At 33.2% G+C, this 18,266-nt stretch overlaps 1 protein-coding gene across 1 annotated transcript in view; it reads left to right on the forward strand.

Moving 5' to 3' along the window:
• Nucleotides 1-18,266, forward strand: part of LOC138699425 (myrosinase 1-like) — a 42,429-nt gene that overhangs the window by 14,344 nt on the left and 9,819 nt on the right. The window contains exons 5-8 of the mRNA XM_069825285.1: nt 2,183-2,363; nt 9,251-9,348; nt 10,842-10,989; nt 13,971-14,122. Of these exons, the coding sequence (XP_069681386.1) occupies nt 2,183-2,363; nt 9,251-9,348; nt 10,842-10,989; nt 13,971-14,122 (579 nt within the window). The remainder of the gene's footprint in view (nt 1-2,182; nt 2,364-9,250; nt 9,349-10,841; nt 10,990-13,970; nt 14,123-18,266) is intronic.

Consider the following 18,266-nt stretch of genomic DNA (forward strand, 5'->3'; position numbering starts at 1 on the left):
CATGCTACCTAACCGAAGTACTTCAAATAGTTGGTCAAACACTATTCAATTCAATTCAATTCATTCAATTCAATTCAATTCAATTCAATTTATTTGGCCATTAGACATACAGTTTTAGGCTTCGTCAGAATACACTGAAAAACATATAAATACATTTTAAAAAACATTAATAAAAGAAACAGTAAAATTTAAACCATACAATGAAAACATGAAATAATTTCAAACTTTTAAATTAAAGAAAACTAACTAAATTGCAATTAAACTTATTCATTAAAATATAATTTCATATAAATTTGTGTTGAAAACCTCAGCAACAGAATAAAAACGATTATTTAATAACCAATTGTAAAATCTAATTTTGTAGCTATTGATTGGTAATTTATAATATTGACTTGGGAGCTTATTATATAATTTCATGCCCATAATTAAAAAGTTTGTGTTGCTCTTGTGTAATCTACAATATGGAATATTGATTTGTTCACTATTTCTAATTTCATGATCATGTATATTGGCCACTAATGAGTAATTGTCGATATTTTGTCGAGTGTAAAGTACTAGATCATATATATATACAAATTTATGATTGTTAAAATCCGTGATTGTCTGAAAAGTGGCCGACAATGTTCCAGATAGTTTGCTTGACATAAAATTCTGATGGCTTTCTTTTGTAAAATCAAGACGCTTCCAATTTTGGTTCCATTTCCCCAGAAAATTAGGGCATATCGGATTATCGACTGAAAGAAAGAAAAGTAGGCACATCTTAAATAATTTTGAGAAACGCAAGTCGTTAATTTCTTTAACAAATATAAAACTCCACTAAAAAGACGTTTATTTGCTAACATGTTAGCTAAAGTTAGAGTTATTTCAACAAAGACTGATGAAACTGGCCCCATATCTCAGGAAGGAATGAAAATTCTCTCCCACACTGTTAGTTCTCTAAAAGCCCTAAGTACAAAGAGGGTGTATGTCCGCTAAGAAGACGCTTATATACCCAATATCCCAAACGGTATATATCGCCCACTCCCATGTTTTGAAAACACTTTTTCACTAAATCCTTCTAGTAGATGTTGAACAGGGTGACTGATAAAAGGGTATTCTTATAGTACTCCTTTCCTTATTTCACTTCCCTCTGGCATTTCTTCTCCTATCCTGACTTCGACTCGATTCATATCGTAAATATAACTTAATAGCTTCCCCTCTTTCCAATCCACATCAATTTTCTTCAGATTCCGTAAGTTTATTCCAATCCAATAGATTTATATTCTACTAGTAGCTTGTGCAGCAAATGCTGCAAACTAAATTCATTAGACGTTCAAATAAACATTTTCCAGATTCATTTTCAATGAAGAATACCAGACATTCTGAAAGTTATTTGCTTCCATAATAATGAAAGATACTCTCTCTCGAGCCAATACTGAAGAGAATCACGCATATAAATATCTACACCACACCCAATTAAATATATGAAAAATACCCAACCGCACTTGATTAATAACTATAAAAATATTTGATTTTTAATAATACTATCTTACATAAGTTTTATACCTTTCAGTAATATATACTATATAGCCGTCACTCAATAAAATATAGAAATCAAAATATAATTTAAGTTATTCTCTACATCTGCTTATATAACCCCAAAACGTTTCATTTTCATATCATCAATATAGCATTAATATGTATAATTAATGAAAAATAGTCACATCATGGCATTCACTACAATAATATTTCATTTTTAATGGTAATAATGTCATCAAACCAGCTCAAGTTTTGTAGTTTTTAATATCCAATACACAGCTATACTCAGAAAATTACACACCACAGAATCGAACCTGTAAATTATTTTTAGCAAGTTAAGTTTTTAATAACCAATTTAATTTGAGCTCTAAATATGTCAGCATTCTTGCAGATCATGGCCTTCGTGTAATATTGTTTACTATAGTGTGTGTTTTGTTTTATACTGAAATGCAATTAGCTAGTTCTCAAAATTGACGACAGATGGATTTTGGAAAATAGGAAAATGATGTAAGAAAATTGACATTTCACTAAAAATTATTATTTTTGTGAAAAACTTTGAGTTCCACGCTTCAAAATGAGGGGTCATTTCTTAAAATCCGTTCAGCCGTTTTCCCGTAATTTCCATTACCAGTTCAAATTATATATATAGATTTTCTTTCACCAGGTGAAATGGTGGCTGACTCTTAACGAACCATTTTCGTTTGCAAATGGGTATGAAACTTCATTAATGGCTCCAGGAACAAATCTCTCAGGAATTGGAGTTTATCTGTCATCTCACAACATGATAAAAGCCCATGCACGAGCTTACAGACTGTACGATACGAAGTATCGCTCCGTACAACAGGGTGAGTTACTGTTTCCACAGTTAAGCAAGGGGTGAGCGATGTAAATTTCATATCTATTACTCGGCTCTCACGAAAATTATAAATATTTCAAAAGGACCACTACGACAAATAGGGGAGAGTCGGGTAGTATCGGACATCGGGTAATATCGGACAGTGCGTTTCTTTCATCTACCACCATATGGTACAGCAGGGTAAGTTACTGTTTCTACAGTTAAGCAAGGAGTGAGCGATGTAAATTTCATATCTATTACTCGGCTCTCACGAAAATTATAAATATTTCAAAAGGACCACTACGACAAATAGGGGAGAGTCGGGTAGTATCGGACATCGGGTAATATCGGACAGTGCGTTTCTTCCATCTACCACCATATGGTAGTACCTGAATGACATGGTTACGTTTCTCTATGCGACATCACAGAAACGTAACCATGTCAATCAGGTACTATCATCGTGTGGTAGATGAAAGAAACTCACTGTCCGATATTACCCGATGTCCGATACTACCCGACTCTCCCCTAAATTAATGAATAAACCTATACGAATTATACACCCTTTATTTAAAATTGCCAATAATGCTTTAATTGATTTACCAACACCATCCAATATCAGAACATGATGAAATTTTGGTTCAATATTAGGATTATACACGAAGTCAACTAAAAAGAATAAGAATAGGCACAATCCGGCCATGGAACTCAAAACTGAGTCTGCAATTGGTTTGCTTTATACGTAAGCCACAATTTATCTCTGTCGAAAGAGTAAGACTTAAATGTATTTCTTCTTAAGCAGTATTGTAAAGGACTGTATTTTTGGTGAAGTAAAATTCATGATTCCGGTGTTAAACCTGTCACTAGTTCGGTGGATATTTCGTGAAATGAGTTGTGAATTCGGTTAATAGTTCGTGAAATAAATTGTTAGTTAAATGTATTTCATGTTTGATATAAAACTTTGCGTTACTTTTTTTCTTTTTGCTTACACACCAGCATAACAAACAGTGTCATACGATTTACAGCTCGAACTTATTGATCTTCAATGTGACCTAAGAGCTAAAGATCGTTTGAATAATACTACTAGCTGGTTGAGTTTTACAAGACTAACCCTCATCAATAATATCCACGACTACACAAGCTGGCTGTGAAAATGATTGCTATGTTTGGCTCAACATTTATATTTGTGAGCAACTGTTTTCTATAATCAACTTTAATAAAGGTAGACATCGAACATCTCTGTCGAAAGTGTAAGATTTCAATGTATTATTTTTGATTAAGTAAAATTGATGATTTCGGTGTTAAGGGAAGAGGATACTGAAATTTGTCAAAAAATCGACAACTTTTCGAAAAAAAATTTTTTCTCTTAAATTACTCCTTGATATATTGGGAATATGATACAATGTCATTTAAAGCCCTTCTGCTATACTATGACGCATTGTGACGCCATTTTTAAATTGCTGCACCTGGGATTTAAAAACCTACGCCCACTTATTTTTCCTCTTTTACTTCTCATCTATTTTCCCGCATTTTCGCTGCCATTTCTTGTGATTTTTCATGCAGTTTCATGATAATTACATTTCTAAACATTGTGGCAGCACTATAGTGAAATAGTTTACTTTTTCTGAACTGGATGACAGTAGCATTCACTCCTTGTAAATTTTCCCACCAAATCTTTTTGTTAGTACACGCAGTTTGTGTTTACATTTGTGAGTTGCTTTGTTTCTAAGCTTGGAAATCACATGTTTCTAGAAACAAAAAGAAAATAATTATTGTAGAGTGTAAATATAAGTATATAGTTATTACAGTGTGTAAAAAAGTGTATAAAAGTATGAATAAGTGATAAGTTCTGTGTAATAACTGTGTGTATGTTCAATAGTGAAATTAGGTTTTGTGTGTGGCAGTAGGTTAGGTTTGAAAAACTTATTTGAAAGTAATGCCAGGTTTTTAGTATACAAGCACACAAATTTACATAAATTTCGTACAGTAGCGTGTTAGACCAAATTGCTTCCATCATGGGCAGAGTTAGTAAAAATAAGTCTAGGCTTGTAAAGCATATGAAAACTGTAAGGATGAACCCCCTAAAAATAGTAGAAAACATTATGAATGCCGAAAGCTCAGTAGACCTTCAACAGTCATTGCCTAGGTCTTCGGATAACAATCGATCTGGGCCTAATGTTACTCCACCAGTGAAGAGGAGGTTAGAATATCTCCAAGAAATTGTAAATAAAGAAATAGAAGATGTAAATATGTTATCACCTACTTATATAATAGTAGATACAAACTGTTCACAAAACTTAGTTCGTAATGTGGCGTGCTCAAAGTGTTTTAGTATAAGTTTAATTATAAAGTCTAGCGATAGTCAAGGTTTCGCAAAGAGACTTGAACTATACTGCAATAAATGTAAATACTCTACATACCATTATTCTTCAGTCAGAGTAAATGAAACTTCGGCAAGGCCAAGTTTTGATATAAACAGAAGAATAGTCCAAACATTCAATGCATTTGGCAAAGGGCATGCAGCTCTGGAAACATTCTGCATGTCACTAAATACTTTGTGCATGACACACAAAACTTTCGACAGGCACGTAAAGAAAATTGAAAAGGCATAAAAAGAAACGGTAAGTGACCTGTTCAAAAAAGCAAGGCAAGAAGTAAGGGACAAATACATAGAATTAGACTCCTCTCTTGCCAATAAAGAAATTATAGATATAACGGTAAGTTTTGATGCCACCTGGCACCGTCGTGGACACACCTCACTGTATGGCGTAGCATGTGTTATTGTTGCTCAGACAGGATTTGTTATTGATTATGAGATCCTGTCTAAGTATTGTCATACATGTGAGACAAATAAGGACCTGGATGACACGCCAGAATATCATTTCTGGTATGAAGGCCATGTGAAGGACTGTGAAAAGAATTACAGTGGTTCGTCAACTGCGATGGAAATGACAGCAGCCCTCACATTATGGAAGAGATCTGAAGATTATGGATTCAGGTATACAGAGATGATAAGCGATGGCAATAGCAAATCATATAAACTGTTCCTTCAAAACAAAATATATGGTGGCAAAATAAAGAAGTTGGAGTGTATCAATCATGTCGCCATAAGAATGGGGACGGCACTTCGGAACCTTGTGAAAGATGAAGGCAAGAAGGGGACGACGCTCGGTGGGAAGGCTCATGGTAGCCTGAAAGCGTCTACAATAGTGAGCATTAGCAGTTACTATCGAAATGCCATTTATGCACATAAAGGCAATCGAGACGGTATGAAAACTGCAATCTATGCCATTTTGTACCATTGTAGGTCTACTGATGCTAAACCAGAACATCACAAGTGCCCGCAAGGTGAGGATTCCTGGTGTTTTTATAACCGAGCTGTAGCGAAGAATGAAACCCCAGGGTCCCACAAAGACAATGTCCATAATCCCTTATCAGGTAAAGTTGTTCTCAATATAATGCCAGTCTTTCAGAGACTTGCCTCTGATGAACTTCTAGAGAGGTGCCTGGAAGGAGAAACTCAGAATGGCAATGAAGCTCTCCATCGTTCAATTTGGAGCAAGTGTCCCAAAGAAGTGTTTATGACGAAGCGACGCATCAGCATAGCAGTGTGTGAAGCAATCAATCAGTATAATTATGGACAATGTACCATAACTGCAACACAAGTGAAGCTAGGTCTCTCTCCAGGACACCACACTAAAGAACACGCAGAACGGAAAGACCTAGCTACAGTGAATAGAAGAAGTATACAAAGTGCCGAAGCGTTTCAACGTTACAGGAGAGCTGTGAAAATTGCCAAACTGAGGTCAGAGGAAGCCAGGAAGAAGCAAGAAGGACCATCCTATGCAGGTGGTGCATTCTGAATACCGTAAAGTAAGATAAAATACTTTTTATCGCATGCATATCTTTGATTGCATTTTCCCGATAATTTGTTTTTGGACACACTGCTGCATTCAAATTCATATAACTTAGGAACTACAAAAGATAGGGAGACAAAATTTTACACAGATGTTAAGTAACCTATTTAAAAACTTTTCTCTTCATTAGAATTTTGATTTTTACACTATACATGAAAATAATTAAGTTTATGTAAAAAAGTGAACTCCCAAAAAATATAAATTATATTCTGATACCTGTAATTTAGTATCTAGGCAGTATATTAAAAATCGAATGAAGCCATTTTGTAGATAATTTTGTTGTGAATGTAATGGTGAAAACAGCTTTAAAATATCTCAATAATTGGCTGAGATATATCATTTTTTCCAAATCATAGTTGAGGGGGGTAAATTACAAAATTTTGGCCCCCCCCCCTTTATTTTTATAACATTGCAAGATTTGATTTTATATTTTATATATGTGCTAGTTTTGTGTAAAAAAAATCGAAAGTCCTAAACAAGATACAAGGAAGTTCAAAATTTCAGTATCCTCTTCCCTTAAACCTGACACTACTTCGGTGAATATTTCGTGAAATGTGTTGTGAATTCGGTTGATATTTCGTGAAATAAATTGTTAGTTAAATATATGTCATGTTTAATATAAAACTTTGCGTTACTTTTTTTTATTTTGGCTTAAAGATGTCACATACCGGCATAACCAAGACCATGTTTAGTTTATGTTGTGGTTATACTACAATCTTTTTCTTCTTAAGCAGTATTGTTAGGGACAAAATTTATTCGAGAGTTAGTATTTTCGTATACGCAACTAATTAGATGTAGGGAATCACACTGCCTGAAAACAATTCACACCAAATTCACTGTAGTCCTCTACTACAGTAGTCACCACAAATCCTCTTCTCGTTGAAATTTAGCCTCGGGCATATAATATAATGTACATTGTTCAATATAAGCTGCAGCCGACTACAGAAATCGTTTTTATATCCATATAGATAAGTGAGCGTACAAAATATCCCTAGAGAAAGTAAAGAAATAATGGCGCTACGAAGCGATTGACCTATTAACGGAAAGAGAAGCCACAAACAAGTTTTATTGAATACGATTTTGTGCATATTTTGTACTTTCTGCGATAGGTGGACAATATATATTGTGATTATTGATATATTTCATTGTTTCCCACTGGGATTTTTTTTGTGTTTTTTTTTGCCTCGCTATTATTTATACTCGCTTTAACATCTCTGGTCATATCGCGAGTTAATCTTTGCTTGAAATCCGAAGGCCTGTGTACTATTGTTGAGACTGGTTCTATTGTTGTGAACTAGATGGCGACTGTATATGCATGACTGATTTGTTATGAATTTGATTTCGGTGATGAATGAGGCCGGTGATATTCAGGGATGTTGTGGCCCGAATTTCCTGGCATTTGCCTTACGGTTGAGGGAAAACCAGGAAATTCAACCCGACCGGGAATCGAACCCGGGCCCTCTGCGTAAGAGACCAGCATGCTGACCCCTACACCACAGAGGTGGTCCGGCATCTTTTGTTTTTATGTTTTGTGTTGAATATCTTTTAATTATGGCAATGGATAGTATCTTTGTACGTGATGCTGAAATTTATTTTTTTTTCCCGCTGACCTAAAGCGTCTGAGGATAATATTAAAAGACAAAACACAAAATCTGCTGTTCTTTTGAGAAGTCTTTTTGAATACACTCCAAGAAGCGGTATTTTTAACTTTTACTACACATTTCTTTTTATAGATTGTTCATGATAATATTGTGATCTGATAGTCCAGAGATTTTAAGGCGATGAGCTACAGAAAATAGTCGAATTTTGACAAATTTTATCATTTTTTTTTATTTTCGCGCTAAAAATGTACGGTTTCAAGTAAATTTTTTCAATATCTTAATGCAATTATAAGTAATCTTTTATATAATTCGTAGAAGTTGTGTTAATGCAACAGTTATTTGTAATCTAAACGTTAAATTTAATTATATGAGAAAATAAATTTTTTACTTTTTCAACCACAGGTAATCATTTTATTTCTCAGTTGTTAAAGCTAAAGTAATGAAACTTGGCATATTTATTCATTAATATCTCTGTTGTGAAATGCAGCATTTGATTGGCTGTTTTCAGTATAGTTTTATTGCTAGAGAACTACACTTAAAGCGGTATAATTTTTGTATTAATCTTTGAACATTGAAGAAATTATACTTTTTCTTACAAATGAACAAATTGTAGTTCCGCATTACTAATGCTCCATTGCATAATATGCAGTGTGACCTTTAAGAAAAAATTATATTAAAAATAAAATCATATCAAACTGTCTTATACAAAACAAACTTTAATTCAATTTTGAAATTAAATTAAACAATTGAGTAAGGGACAAACTAGAAATTAGCAACAAAACTAAAGGATGACAAAAATTATCTACAGCTCTACACGAAATAAAATATTTCTTCCAACGATTTAGATTCTGGAAGAGTCCCCATAACACTTACAGCGTTCCCTCGTTGAATGGCGATACTAATTCTTTGGCGGAGGAAAACCGTAGAGCGAGAGTCACCGTTAAGTGCTGATAAATACTTGCCGATATCAGAAGTTAACAACTTCGCCTCGGAACACCATGGGCCCATAGATTCTACGGCGAAAACGACTAACAAAAATTACAAAAATAAAAATGTTAATTTTTTTATTAAGTTAAGTGTTGATGTAAATATATTGAAATTTACAATATGTCATCATGATATCGATATGCATGTTCAGTAAAAATTTCAAATCTCTAGCTAAAAATTGTGGACTTTAGAAATTTCAGCAGCGCATCGCCTTAAAAAGATTGGATGACAGATCAACTTCAGATCACGGCAGAGTTCAGAAGCGTTCAATAACAGCTTATAAATAATAAGTGATTTTGAAGTTAGTAAGATCCTGGGCAGATACTATTACTTCCAACTGACTAAAACATCAGTGAATAGAGGTTAATAAATGCTTAATGTTTCTCGTATTTCAGGGAAAGTAAGCCTGACTATACCGATTCTGTGGAGTGAACCTCTAAACCGCAGTTCCATAGCCGACAGAAAGGCAGCAGAATTGAGCTTACAACAAAAAGTAAGCCAAATATTCCACGTATCCTACGATAATATGCACTGCTATCTTCAAGGAAATAAATGCTACTTATATTAAGAAATAAGTTTTCTCAGGAGCAGTAATTAAAGATTTACTAGTGGCTTGTGCAGAAAATGCTCCAAACTAAGTTCATTAGACATTCAAATAAACATTTTTCAGATTTATTTTCAATGAAGAATGCCAGACATTCTGAAAGTTATTTGCTTTCATAATAATGAAACATACTTCCTCTAAATGGTTTTTTATCCCAAAAATACATTTTCTTGAACCTATACATGTTCACTTTTTGAGTTTGAACGCGAAAACGCAAGTACCAATATCATGATGATCAGTGGGTTAATAATGTGGGAGTAAAGCAATAGCTAATTCAGGTCATTTTGGATTGTAGTTGAAAGTTATAAAAATGTCAGGTTTGCCATGCTTTTGAATAATAGACATAGCATCTTGGCATAGCTGCTGCATGTTTTGTAAACTACTTTGAAATGTTGAGAGTAAAATCATTTTATCCTGCTAAGAAATCTTGCTGAAATGATCGGGAGACTACAATACTTTTACCTTAGGAACTGTTATTTTTGCGCTCTCTCGAGTCAATACTGAAGAGAATCACGCATATAAATATCTACACCACACCGTCATTAAATATATGAAAAAGAGCCAACCCCACTTGATTAATTAATAACTATAAAATATTTTATATTTAATAATATTATCTTACGTAAGCTTTGTAGTATTCAGTACATATACTATATATACTAGGCCTATATAGCCGCCATTCAGTAAATTATAGAAATAAAGATCTAATCTAAGATATTCTCCACATCCACTTATATGACGTATAACCAGAAAACGTTTCACTTTCATATCATCAATATAGCATTAATAATATGTAATATAATTAATGAAAAATAGTCGGATCATGGCATAATATTTCATTTCTAATGGTAATAATGTCATCAAACCACCTCAAGTTTTGTACTTTTTAATATCCAATACACAGCTGTACTCAGAAAATTACACGCTACAGAATCAGACCTGTAAGTTATTTTTAGGAAGCCTCGAAATTTGTAATATCCATTTGAATTTGAGCTCTAAATATGTCAGCAATCCTGCAATCATGGCCTTCGTGTAATATTGTTTATTTTAGTGTGTGTTTTGTTTTATTCTGAATTCTCAAAACTGACGACAGATGGATTTTGGAAAATAGGAAAATGATGTAGGAAAATTGACATTTCACTGAAAACTACTATTTTTCTGAAAAACTTTGAGTTCCAAGTTTCAAAATGAGGGGTCATTTATTAAAATCCGTTCAGCCGTTTTCCCGTAATTTTCATTACCAGTTCAAATTATATATATATATATATATATATATATATATATATATATATATATATATATATATAGATTTTCCACTGATTCAATTATGGTAATAAAATGACATAATGGTAAACTACAACTTATGAATATATTATTACCAGGCCGGACTGTACTGCCATCCTATATTCAGCAAAGCAGGCGATTATCCACAAGAGCTTAAGGACAAGATCGCCGAGAGAAGCCGCGCACAAGGATTCCAGAAGTCTCGTCTCCCAGAGTTCACACCGGAGGAAATCGAATATATTCGAGGTGACTGATTACTAATGTGACGTTTTAATAATCATCCTTCAAGTAGGGTGAGTTTAGGTAATCTGGATATAAAAACAGGAAAATGTTGTCATGGTAACAGGCTGTGGGTCTCTAAACAAAAAAAGCCTGTCAGTTTTTATGTTAACACTGTGACATTCTGGAATGATTCTATTGCATTTTCAAGTATGTTGGCCTCTTCTTATCATAATAATATCAATAATAATAATAATAATAATGATAATAATAATAGCAATAATAATAATAGCAATAATAATAATAATAATAGTAATAATAATAATAATAGCAATAATAATAATAATAATAATAATAATTGCCCTAATACTTATACTTATTAATTTCAATTCAGGAATCTTCTCCTGAGCACGAGTTCACTCATTTAGGGCCGAGCTAAAGTTTTTCTTTATATATTATATCTTATGTTATTAGCAAAATAAATAAATAAATGAATAAATAAATCAATAAATAAATAAGTAGATAAGTAAGTAACTAAGTAAGTAAATAAGTATATAAATAAGTAAATAAATAAAAATAAATAAATAAATAAATAAATAAATAAATAAATAAGTAAATAAGTAAGTAACTAAGTAAGTAAATAAGTATATAAATAAGTAAATAAGTAAATAAATACATAAATATATAAATAAATAAATAAATAATAAAATTATATAAATAAATTAAATAAATAAATTAAATAAATTTAATAAATCAAATAAATTGAATAAATTAAATAAATTAAATAAATAACTAGGCCTAAGTAAATAAATAAGTAAATAAATATGTAAATAAGTAAGTAAATATGTAAATAAGTAAATAATAAATAAATTGAATAAATTAAATAAATAAATAAGTAAATAAATAAGAAAATAAGTAAGTAAATAAATAAGTAAATAAATAAATACATAAATAAATAAATCAATAAAATAAATAAATTTAATAAATAGAACAAATAGATAAAATAAATAAATAAAATAAATTACATAAATAAGTAAAATAAATAAAATTAATTTATTAATTAATTAAATTAATTAATTAAATAAAATAAATTACATAAATAAATAAAATAAATAAATTAACAAATAAATTACTAAATTAATAAATGTAATAAATTAAATAAATAAATTAAATAAATTAATTAAATTAAATTAAATAAATAAATACTCAATTCACATGAAGGATAGAAAAATTTGGGTATAATGTGCATTACTGAAGCAAAATATGCTTTGAAGTCCTTAAAAAATGAAATTATCACAACCCTAAGCTAGTGTATGTGTCTATAACAGAATTCTGATATTATATAGACATTTAAAATATTTCATTAGAAGTAACTAAATAAAAAAATTTCAGACAATACTTAAATTCTTGATAAGGCTTACTTTGTAAACTTAAAAAATTCAAATTATTGTTTATTTAACGACGCTCGCAACTGCAGAGGTTATATCAGCGTCGCCGGTGTGCAGGAATTTTGTCCGGCAGAAGTTGTTTTATATGCCAGTAAATCTACTGACATGAGCCTGTCGCATTTAAACACACATAAATGCCATCGACCTCGGTCGGGATCGAACCCGCAACCTCGAGCATAGGTCAGCGCTATACCAACTGCGCTACTTAGGGCGACTGTAAACTTAAAATATTTCTCATTAAAATCAGGGACAGAAAACACTTCGGAAATTTTATTTGTCTTTCACCAATCCATAATTTGTGTACTTGGTATGATCTGGAACGAAAACTAGATTAGTTACCAATTAAAGTATAATTATATCCAAATTATCCTACGTTTGTAAATTGTAATTTACTGACAAACTGCATTGGCGGAAAAAAAATTGGGACACTTGAATTTTAGTTTGTATTTAATATATCACCAATATGTCTTAAATGGTGGTTAATTTAATTATACGATTATGAACGTAACATAGACTGAAAATGAAAATGATGACTTCATACCAGCAACAATTACATCACAATCTAGATTTGAACAAAATTTTGCTTATGCAGAATGTGACAACAATGGGCATTACTGTTGGTAATTGTTCGTGTTATGAAGTCATGTTCATTTTCTTTTCTTTTTTTGCATGGTAAGATTATAATCTTATTAATCACTGTTTAAAACATATTGGTGACCTATTAATTACATTAACAAAGTATTAATACATTATTACATTTAATAAAACATGTTTTGAACATATGTAATGTACATATGCATGAATTGGGTTACTGTATCACAGCTGGTTTTCCAAGAATATTGTTTTAAATGTGATGTGTCATTTCATAAGGCTCATTCACAATGAAAATTAAACATAACGTAAGCGTTAACTTAAGAATATAAACGTTACGGCAAAATCAATAAGTCATACCATCATTCGCGATGGGAACATAAACATAACAGCAAACATACTTGGTAACCATGGAAACATAACAACGACGCCATTTCCTCATATTCTGTCGTATACTTCAGCGCTCCACGATTGTGTTCTGTTTGCAAATCACGTAAGCATAAGCATTAAAAGTTTGGAGTTTGCAAACTTTCATGTTAACGTCTTACGGTAATGTTAATGTCAGTGTTTATGTGAATAATTTGTGAATGATCCCATTTGGTAGCCTGGGCGCAAACTTCTGTGTTTATGTTACGGTTATGTTTAATTTTCATTGTGAATGAGCCTATACACTGTTAAATAAATAAGAAAAACAGTGTGACCAACACAAATTTTTAACACTCTGTGATAGACAATTATTGTGAAACAGAAAATGTATATTAAATTGGAATGTACTTTAAGTTTAGATAAAGTGTTAGTCAATAAATTCTAATTCATACCCAAATTACCTCACTGTGACCAAATTACCCCGACCCCTCTATAGATTAAGGCAAATGTAAGCGAAAAAATGACAGAGTTTCAAACGATGAGTAACTGAACCAATGAAGCAAGGAACTGAGGGGTGATCCAAGCGCAAATCATGTGTTTCAGGAAGTGCTGATTTCTTGGGTCTGAACGAATATACATCATACCTAGTTTCTGCTGCAAAACCTAATCTCGAACTATCTTATGAGAATGATATCGATGCAAATGTGTACATTCCAGTTCAGTGGATTGAATCAAATACATCATCGTGGTTAACGGTAAGTACAGAGATAGAGTATAAAGCGTTAATTCTGGAGACCTTTTGTCCATAACTTTAGACATAAATTCAAACTGTAGTACATAGAGAATTAACATTGCCATATAACCTAATACCTTACTATAACAATACCGGACAGCTAGCAATTTTACGTGCGAAGGACGCTGGTGCTGCTACCTAGGCGGCCGGTGTGGTGATACTCGTGAAACAAGCTGTAATCAACTGCAATACATATTGTTGCTGGGCTAGTTAAAAGTTTTATTAATTAGTGCTGCGTTAAAATCTCTAGAATATGCCATTAGGAAAGTTCAGGATAACAGGCAGGGTTTGGAATTGAACGGGTTACATCAGCTTCTTGTCTATGCGGATGACGTGAATATGTTAGCAGAAAATACACAAACGATTATGGAAAACACGGAAATTTTACTTGAAGCAAGTAGAGCGATCGGTTTGGAAGTAAATCCCGAAAAGACAAAGTATATGATTATGTCTCGTGACCAGAATATTGTACGAAATGGAAATATAAAAATTGGAGATTTATCCTTCGAAGAGGTGGAAAAATTCAAATATCTTGGAGCAACAGTAACAAATATAAATGACACTCGGGAGGAAATTAAACGCAGAATAAATATGGGAAATGCGTGTTATTATTCGGTTGAGAAGCTCTTATCATCCAGTCTGCTGTCCAAAAATCTGAAAGTTAGAATTTATAAAACAGTTATATTACCGGTTGTTCTGTATGGTTGTGAAACTTGGACTCTCACTCTGAGAGAGGAACATAGGTTCAGAGTGTTTGAGAATAAGGTGCTAAGGAAAATATTTGGGGCTAAGCGGGATGAAGTTACAGGAGAATGGAGAAAGTTACACAACACAGAACTGCACGCATTGTATTCTTCACCTGACATAATTAGGAACATTAAATCCAGACGTTTGAGATGGGCAGGGCATGTAGCACGTATGGGCGAATCCAGAAATGCATATGGAGTATTAGTTGGGAGACCGGAGGGAAAAAGACCTTTAGGGAGGCCGAGACGTAGATGGGAGGATAATATTAAAATGGATTTGAGGGAGGTGGGGTATGATGATAGAGACTGGATTAATCTTGCACAGGATAGGGACCGTTGGCGGGCTTATGTGAGGGCGGCAATGAACCTTCGGGTTCCTTAAAAGCCAGTAAGTAAGTAAGTAAGTGCTGCGTTAAAATGTCAGGGTGTATATGTGCTGTTTATAATTGTGACAAAATTACAGCATTACAAATTGCTCCAAATCGTACTTTCGATTTCCGAGGGATCATAAAACGTGAGTCAACAACATTCTTTAGTAGGCCTAATTCCTTCGTCTTTGAATTGATAGAAAAATACAACTTAGCTTTTTATCTAGACCTAATAAATGAATAGAAGTTAAAATGTATCGGAAATTTTAAGGTTTTATCAAATTAAGTTTTTTTGTTGTCCACATGCCTTTACTAATTATTAAAATCATCAGATTACTATCAATTTTATCTTCGCAGTTGTCAGCAATGCGTATATAAAGCATTATTGTAAATTCATTCCTAATATCAGATTGATTTTGTCTCACTAAACCAAAGAAAAAATATGTAATAATTAATAACGGAACGTAATATGAAGTATGCAATATTTCTCATAATATGCAGCTCTGATATAAGATAATAATTTTACATTCAATATTAATCAACATTTCTTAAGTGTTTCATATATTACTCCACATTAGTAACTCACATTTTAAACAATAGTCAGAATCCCGCTATGTTAATATTAAATGGACGTAATTCCACCCCGCTCCGCTAAATGTCAGGTCCGCGATTTTTCGCACTCACTCCAATGCTGCTAGTATACAGCTGTCCGGTATTATTATAGTAAGGTATTTGATATAACTCCATGTATAAAAAATTGAAAGTGGAATTTCATGTAGCTGGCCACGTGTAATAAATCAGTAGACTTTGTATAAAAAAAGACTATCTACTGATTACTGTCAACTAAAATTTTGTTTGATGGTATTAATCTTGAAACAATGGATTAATATACTACACAAGAAAAGATTTTATTTATCGAACTGTATAGAAACAATAATTATTTGAGAAAGGTAAGAGGCCTATTTGCTGAACTCTTTACTGTTAGAAGAGTTCCATCCCTCAATGTAATCAGATTTGTGTAAACTTAATAATAATGGCTAAAATTGTTGTTATATTTCTTTGTGAAAAAAGTAAGCTAATGACAAAAAAAATCTTTAAAATGAAATACACAACAGAAATTATAATAGTAACACCACGATATTATTATTTTGAACCACCTAACAAGGGAGCAAGGAGCGCGAGCACAAGCGACGATGAAGACAGACATACTACAGACATCAAAGCAATGTTCTCCGACATCTTAAAAGAAATCAAAGAGCTCAAGGAACAGAACGACAACTTTAGAGAGGAAACTAAACAAAACATATCAGACCTACGTAATGAAATACACAACATGGACAAAAAAAGTAGAAAATAAATACAACATATTGGAAGATAAAATAACCAACGCAGACAACGCCACGAAAGAATCAGTTAAACGGTTAGAGAATCAAATAAAGTCACTAGAAGAAGCAGAAGAAGGCAGACAACGCCGGGAAAGAAGAAACAATATAATCATAAAGAGCAAGGACCTCAATGGAGACCCACCCAGCGAAATCAACACTAAAGTAAAGAACATTCTACAAAAAATGGACTACACAGGTGAATACAAGAAAGCAACATACATAGGCAAAGACCGCTTGAACAACGGAATAGTGAGGGTAGAACTTGGGAAAATGGAAGACAAAATTAACATCCTGAGAAAGAAAATCAACCTAAAAGGGGATGACTGCTATGTCGACTCAGACCTCACGAGACAAGAAAGAGAAATACAGCAAAAAATCAGAACGAGAGCGAGAGAAGAAAGAGAGAGAGGCAACACTGTAAAAGTGGGCTACCAAAAACTACTCATAAATGACAAATGGTTAAACTGGCAGGATATGACTCAGCAGCAACCTAGGCTTTGTAGACTACAGCAAAGCTTTCGACTCAATCGAACACAGAAGCATTCTGCAGGCCTTGTCGACACAGGGAGTGGAAGGCAAATACATTCGTCTATTGAGCAATATTTATAGACAAAACTTTGCTAAGGTAAGAACAGAAAAAGAAGGTCAATCATTTCGTCTAGAACGTGGAGTACGACAAGGTGATCCAATCTCTCCCAAACTCTTTACAAGCGTTTTGGAAAATGTATTCAGAAAAATGAACTGGAACAAGCAACAGGGAATAAACATAAACGGAAGACACCTAACAGACCTAAGATTCGCGGACGACGTAGTCCTGTTCGCAAAAACACCAGAAGAACTACAGTCAATGCTCCAACAACTCTGTACACAAAGCAAAACCGCAGGTCTATCAATGAACATGACAAAAACACAGCTGATGACAAACAGACAAGAAATCCCCATCTCAATTGACGGAACAACGCTACCATATGCAACGGAATACACATACCTAGGCCAACTATTTTCCTTTAAAGACAAGACTGGAAAAGAAATAAGAAGAAGAATATCCTTATCTTGGAAATCCTTCTGGTCCCTCCAGTTCATACTTCTGGATAAGACAATCAGCAGAAGACTCAAATTCGAAGTACTACAAACCTGCGTCTACCCAACACTACTTTATGGATGCCAAACATGGTCGACAACAAACAGACAGATGAATGCGCTAGAAATATGCCAAAGAAAATGGAACGAAAGATATTGGGAATAACTATGAGAGACAGAATTTCCAATGATTCGCTGTCCCAAATGGCATCAACAACAAACGTCACACAAAGAACAAACAAATTGAAGTGGAGGTGGGGAGGCCACATCGCGCGGATGAAAGACGAAAGATGGACATACAGAGCCACCATGTGGGACCCGCGCACAGGAGACCGGCACAGAGGCAGACCAAGGAAGAGGTGGGCAGACTTCTACACAACACAAGCAGGCCAGCAATGGTCCAGAATAGCAAGAAGCAGGGGAACATGGAGAACAATTGGAAGTCGACTACAAACGAAGACAGTGCCAGCTACAAACAACATCCCAAGTTGACTCAGTGAAAGTGCATTCAATATAATAAAAGTGTT

The sequence above is a fragment of the Periplaneta americana genome, chromosome 5, assembly GCF_040183065.1.
Source record: "Periplaneta americana isolate PAMFEO1 chromosome 5, P.americana_PAMFEO1_priV1, whole genome shotgun sequence".
NCBI classification, from domain to species: Eukaryota; Metazoa; Arthropoda; class Insecta; order Blattodea; family Blattidae; genus Periplaneta; species Periplaneta americana.